Raw genomic sequence first — 6,000 nt, forward strand, 5'->3', positions numbered from 1 at the left:
ATCATTAACATGTCTATCGATCTTGTGATTTCCACATTTCCAACACTCGCAGCCAGGAGTAAAGAAGTTTTTTAAATATACATACTGTAGCGCCTGAATTCAAGTTGCTGACTTTCTGGCGTTTGCGTGGAACACGAAATTCCAGCTCCTCAGTAGTATTGACACCTGTTTGCATGGCTAAGTGTGGCGGATACGTGTCAATCCAGTTCCAGTCAGTGACAGCAGATTGTCATCCTCTGAAATTAAAGCAAAACACCAAAAATTTAATAACCTCAAAATGTACAAGTAATAGAAAGCAGGCAGAAAGTCACTGCTCAATGAGGAGACCTGAAATCTTACTTATATATTTTATGAGCTATGATATAAGCTTTATTCGTTTTTTTTTTAATTGCTATTTATTGGGGGATCATAAGATTTTCATTTTTGGAATTCATTTTTTAGGAGGTAAGGTGGCAAAAATGGCATTTCTGGCCTCCATTTTTTTTATTTTACGACATTTATCATATAGGATACATTTTTAATTTGAAAGTTTGGACGTTTACAGATGTTGCAATACAAAACATGCTATTTTTTTAAAATTTTCAAACAGGAAAAATGTGAAGTGATTAAAAATATTTAGAGTTTTTAAAAATATTTTTTAACCCAGCATCGCTCAAACAATACATGGCAATATGTTAAATATTCTTCAAAAAGGCACTATTCGCACAAAGATGAAAAAAATGGTCTTTACTTTTGTCTTGAACTTTTTTTTTTTTTGCACCTTCTTAGCAAATATTTCTGCTGTACATAAAATCACTCCGGTGAGGGTGGGTGTAACTGGAGCACATTTGCAACAATATTGTGACTTTTTGAAAAAGTTGCAAAATATGAATTAAAGCAGCTGGTAACACTAAACTCTACGCAAAGTGGAAATCTAAAAACGACACAAAAAAACAAACAAAAACAGAACACAAAGGCACAAATGCAATAATGAATTGGGCTTTTTGAGGCAGGTTGCAGGCGGAATCTGCCACAAAAAGACAATGGGCAAGATACATCAAGACTGGTCTTATTCATGCCAGTCTTGATGAGGAGAAGGGCTGGAGTCATACGCCTCTTCATAAATCGGGAGCACCGGACAAGTGGCATATACCAGTGTACGCCCCACTACAAATCCTACTCCAGTCCCTGCTGGGATAAGATTTGTGAAGTAGCAAACTCTGCACGTCATAGATCTGACCAGCGGTGGTTGCCCCTCCTCCACCCACTTTGTTGGAGCTGGGTGAAAATGGCGTGAGAATGACAAGTCGCACGATTTTATGCGCAGCCGCCAGTTGTGCCAAAATTATGTAACTCTTCAATGCTTTTTATGCCAGAATACTAACATGAAAGCTTTGATGAATCTGGCCCGATGTGTACACATATATAGTGTGTGTATGAATGTCTGTGTCCATGTTCACATAATGTATATATATATATATATATATATATATATATATACACATACAAAATATATTGTGTATGTATGTGATATTAATGTGTGTATATCTGTGTGTTATATATATGTATATATATATAATATAGTGTATATGAACGTTTGTGTATACATGTGTATGTATGAATATATATGTATATGCACACAAAATATATTAAGTGTATATATATGTGATTTTAATGTGTGTGTATGTATATATATACTGTATATATAGTGTGTTTGTGTGTGCATGTATAGATTATATAATGTGTGTGTATGTATGAAAATATATACATGCACACAAACATATATACACAAACTATAGTGTGTGTGATATTAGGGAGTATATACTTGTATGATATTAGTGTGTGTATATATCTCACACGCACATTTCTGCGTGTACACATGACTATATAAGTACACCCCTCTCTACTACAAGCTCCAGGTTTGGAGCCTATGGCTATATGCACACACACACCACCCCCACTTGCCAGGGAGCTGTTAGCAGTGGGTGTCGGTGATCATTGTGTACATTGCCCGCACAGCACACACACAGCTGCCCCGGCCCACACAGTGTACGGGAGAGCAGGGCGGGGGAGGGGAGGACGGCTCCTCACCACATCCAGCATCCAGCACAGAGGGAGGACACAATACCCAACCGGAGTACAGAGGCCAAGCGGCGGCGTGCGGTCACGTATCCGGGCTCCAGCGGGCGGCGGCAGATATTAGACTACTCTAGTCTGGTAAAGGACCTTTGATGATGTCACGGTCATGTGGGAAGTCACGTGAGGAGGAGGAGTCCGACCACAGCCTGTACAGCTGGAGCAGTATCGTCTGGCCAGTCACAGCTGTGCTTGGCTGTGAGCACAAAGGACGTGGTGAAAGGATGAACACTAACCTATTGGTGCAGGAATGAAGAGCAGTAGAACAGGATTCCTGGATAGCCCCGACATGGAGAATGTGCAGACTACAGTGCAATGAGCACATAGCTAATAGACATGATGTGTATTGTATTCCCTGTGCTTGTCAGGTGGGGAGTGATCAGAAAGTATGTGCATCTATAGTAGGATGCCAGCACATACGGTACAGCGCCACAGCTCGGGCACCTGTGACCTGTGCATGCAGAGCTCTGTGTTCTTAGTGGAATGTGCGGAAAAACCACAAAGTAACAGATATGGAAACGTAAAGAAATGGGTGTGAAATAAGCCAGAATATGTGGTCTACCTTAGATTCCTTAAAGGGGTTTTCCCACAAACAAAAGTTAATTTTAATAATTGGCTGTGTGTGACCGTGTACGGAACGTACCACATCTCCTGGGCAGGGGAGGAAGCAAAAGAGAGTATACAGACATTACAGCACAGGATCACAGCTGATTCATTTTCTGAGGTAAAACATTTCCCTGTCTGTTTTTAAACAATATTTTACCTCACAAAATGAATCCTCTGTGATCGCGTGCTGTAATGTCTGTATTGTCTTTTGCTTCCTCCCCTGCCCAGGAGATGTGGTATGTTCCGTACAGTCACACACACACAGCCAATTATTAAAATTAACTTTTGTTCGTGGGAAAACCCCTTTAAAGTACCCTTTACTCTGATGACAACTTTACACCCTTGGCATCAGTGGTGTAACCAGAGTCAGATGGGCCCGGCCTGGTGCAAAATTTGGATCTACCCCGCCCCCACATGATGCTCAGATGTATGGGTCCTTCTAGCATTCTAAATCCTATAAGGACATACAAGTTGCCCACCCCTCCCCTATTATGTAGTAATGTCCCCCATCCTGGGCCCATCCTACTATATACATCCCCCATCCTGGTATTTATGTACCCAATCCTGGACCCGTCCTCGTATATATACACTGCTCAAAAAAATAAAGGGAGCACTTAAACAACGGAATATAACTACCAGTATATCAAACTTCTGTGAAATCAAACTGTCCACTTAGGAAGCAACACTGATTGACAATCAATTTCACATGCTGTTGTGCCAATGGAATAGACAATAGATGGAAATTATTGGCAATTATCAAGACACCCTCAATAAAGGAGTGGTTCTGCAGGTGGGGACCACAGACTACATCTCAGTACCAATGCTTTCTGGCTGATGTTTTGGTCACTTTTGAATATTGGTTGTGCTTTCACACCCGTGGTAGCATGAGACAGACTCTACAACCCACAGAAGTTACTCAGGTAGTGCAGCTCATCCAGGAAGGCACATCAATGCGAGCTGTGGCAAGAAGGTTTGCTGTGTCTGTCAGCGTAGTGTCCCGAGGCTTGAGCCGCTACCAGGAGACAGGCCAGTACACCAGAAGACATGGAGGGGCCGTAGGAGGGCAACAACCCAGCAGCAGGACCGCTACCTTCGCCTTTGTGCAAGGAGGAACACCGGGCAGGACGCTTGGCATTTGCCACAGAACACCAGGACTGGCAAAGTCGCCACTGGCGCCCTGTGCTCTTCACAAATGAAAGCAGGTTCACACTGAGGACATGTGACAGACGTGACAGAGTCTGGAGATGCCGTGGAGAGTGATCTGTTGCCTGCAACATCCTTCAGCATGACCGGTTTGGCAGTGGGTCAGTAATGGTGTGGGGTGGCATTTCTTTGGAGGGCCGCACAGCCCTCCATGTGCTCGCCAGAGGTAGCCTGACTGCCATTAGGTACGGAGATGAGATCCTCAGACCCCTTGTGAGACCATATGCTGGTGCGGTTGGCCCTGGGTTCCTCCTAATGCAGGACAATGCCAGACCTCATGTGGCTGGAGTGTGTCAGCAGTTCCTGCAAGATGAAGGCATTGAAGCTATGGACTGGCCTGCCCGTTCCCCAGACCTGAATCCGATTAAGCACATCTGGGACATCATGTCTCACTCCATCCACGTCACGTTGCACCACAAACTGTCCAGGAGTTGGCAGATGCTTTAGTCCAGGTCTGGGAGGAGATCGCACAGGAGACCATCCGCAACCTCATCAGGAGCATGCCCAGGCGTTGTAGGAAGGTCATACAGGCACGTGGAGGCCACACACAATATTGAGCCTCATTTTGACTTGTTTTAAGGACATTACATCAAAGTTGGATCAGCCTGTAGTGTGTTTTTCCACTTTAATTTTGGTGGTGACTCCAAATCCAAGCCTCCATTGGTTAATAAATTTGATTTCCATTGATGATTTTTGTGTGATTTTGTTGTCAGCACATTCAACTTTGTACAGAACAAAGTATTCAATGAAAATATTTCATTCATTTAGATCTAGGATGCATTATTTGAGTGTTCCCTTTATTTTTTTGAGCAGTGTATATACAGTGCCTACAAGTAGTATTCAACCCCCTGCAGATTTAGCTGGTTGACACATGTGGAATTAACTTGGCATTGTGACATTTGTACTGTAGATCAGACTGGAAGTGGGAAATGCACTGCAGCAAATTTTGTTGTTTTTTTTTTTTTTTTTAAAACGTTAAAAGTTAATTCAGAGTGTCATTTATTATTCAACCCCTCAAACCACAAGAATTCTGTTTGGTCCCCCAAAAGTATTAAGAAGTAGTTCAGGCACCAAGAATAATGAGCTTCACATGTGCGGATTAAAGATCTCTTTTGCCAGCCTTTTCTGACTATTTAAGACCCTCCCCAAACTTGTGAACAGCACTCAGACATGGTCAATATGGGAAAGACAAAGGAGCATTCCAAGGCCATCAGAGACAAGATCGTGGAGGGTCACAAGGCTGCCAAGGGGTACAAAACCCTTTCCAAGGAGTTGGGTCTACCTGTCTCCACTGTTGGGAGCATCATCCGTAAGTGGAAGGCTTATGGAACTACTGTTAGCCTTCCACGGCCAGGACAGCCTTTGAAAGTGTCCTCCCGTGCCGAGGCCAGGCTTGTCCGAAGAGTCAAGGCTAACCCAAGGACAACAAGGAAGGAGCTCCGGGAAGATCTCATGGCAGTGGGGACATTGGTTTCAGTCAATACCATAAGTAACGTACTCCACCGCAATGGTCTCCGTTCCAGACGAGCCCGTAAGGTACCTTTACTTTCAAAGCGTCATGTCAAGGCTCGTCTACAGTTTGCTCATGATCACTTGGAGGACTCTGAGACAGACTGGTTCAAAGTTCTATGGTCTGATGAGACCAAGATCGAGATCTTTGGTGCCAACCACACACGTGACGTTTGGAGACTGGATGGCACTGCATACGACCCCAAGAATACCATCCCTACAGTCAAGCATGGTGGTGGCAGCATCATGCTGTGGGGCTGTTTCTCTGCCAAGGGGCCTGGCCATCTGGTCCGCATCCATGGGAAGATGGATAGCACGGCCTACCTGGAGATTTTGGCCAAGAACCTCCGCTCCTCCATCAAGGATCTTAAGATGGGTCATAATTTCATCTTCCAACAAGACAACGACCCAAAGCACACAGCCAAGAAAACCAAGGCCTGGTTCAAGAGGGAAAAAGTCAAGGTGTTGGAGTGGCCTAGTCAGTCTCCTGACCTTAACCCAATTGAAAACTTGTGGAAGGAGCTCAAGAATAAAGTCCACATGAGACACCCAAAGAACCTAGATAAC

The 6,000-nt window shown here is 43.9% G+C and overlaps 1 protein-coding gene across 1 annotated transcript in view; it reads right to left on the minus strand.

The window, feature by feature from the left end:
- The window catches only part of BEND2 (BEN domain containing 2), a 62,625-nt gene extending 60,386 nt beyond the window's left edge, over positions 1-2,239 (minus strand). The window contains exons 1-2 of the mRNA XM_073665381.1: positions 2,071-2,239; positions 86-236 (exon numbers count right to left, since the gene is read on the minus strand). Of these exons, the coding sequence (XP_073521482.1) occupies positions 86-175 (90 nt within the window). The 5' untranslated portion in view covers positions 176-236; positions 2,071-2,239. The remainder of the gene's footprint in view (positions 1-85; positions 237-2,070) is intronic.
- Between the last annotated feature and the right edge of the window lie 3,761 nt (positions 2,240-6,000).

This window comes from Phyllobates terribilis, unplaced genomic scaffold (genome assembly GCF_046119375.1).
Source record: "Phyllobates terribilis strain yellow unplaced genomic scaffold, ASM4611937v1 Scaffold_2__4_contigs__length_985480577, whole genome shotgun sequence".
Taxonomy (NCBI): Eukaryota; Metazoa; Chordata; class Amphibia; order Anura; family Dendrobatidae; genus Phyllobates; species Phyllobates terribilis.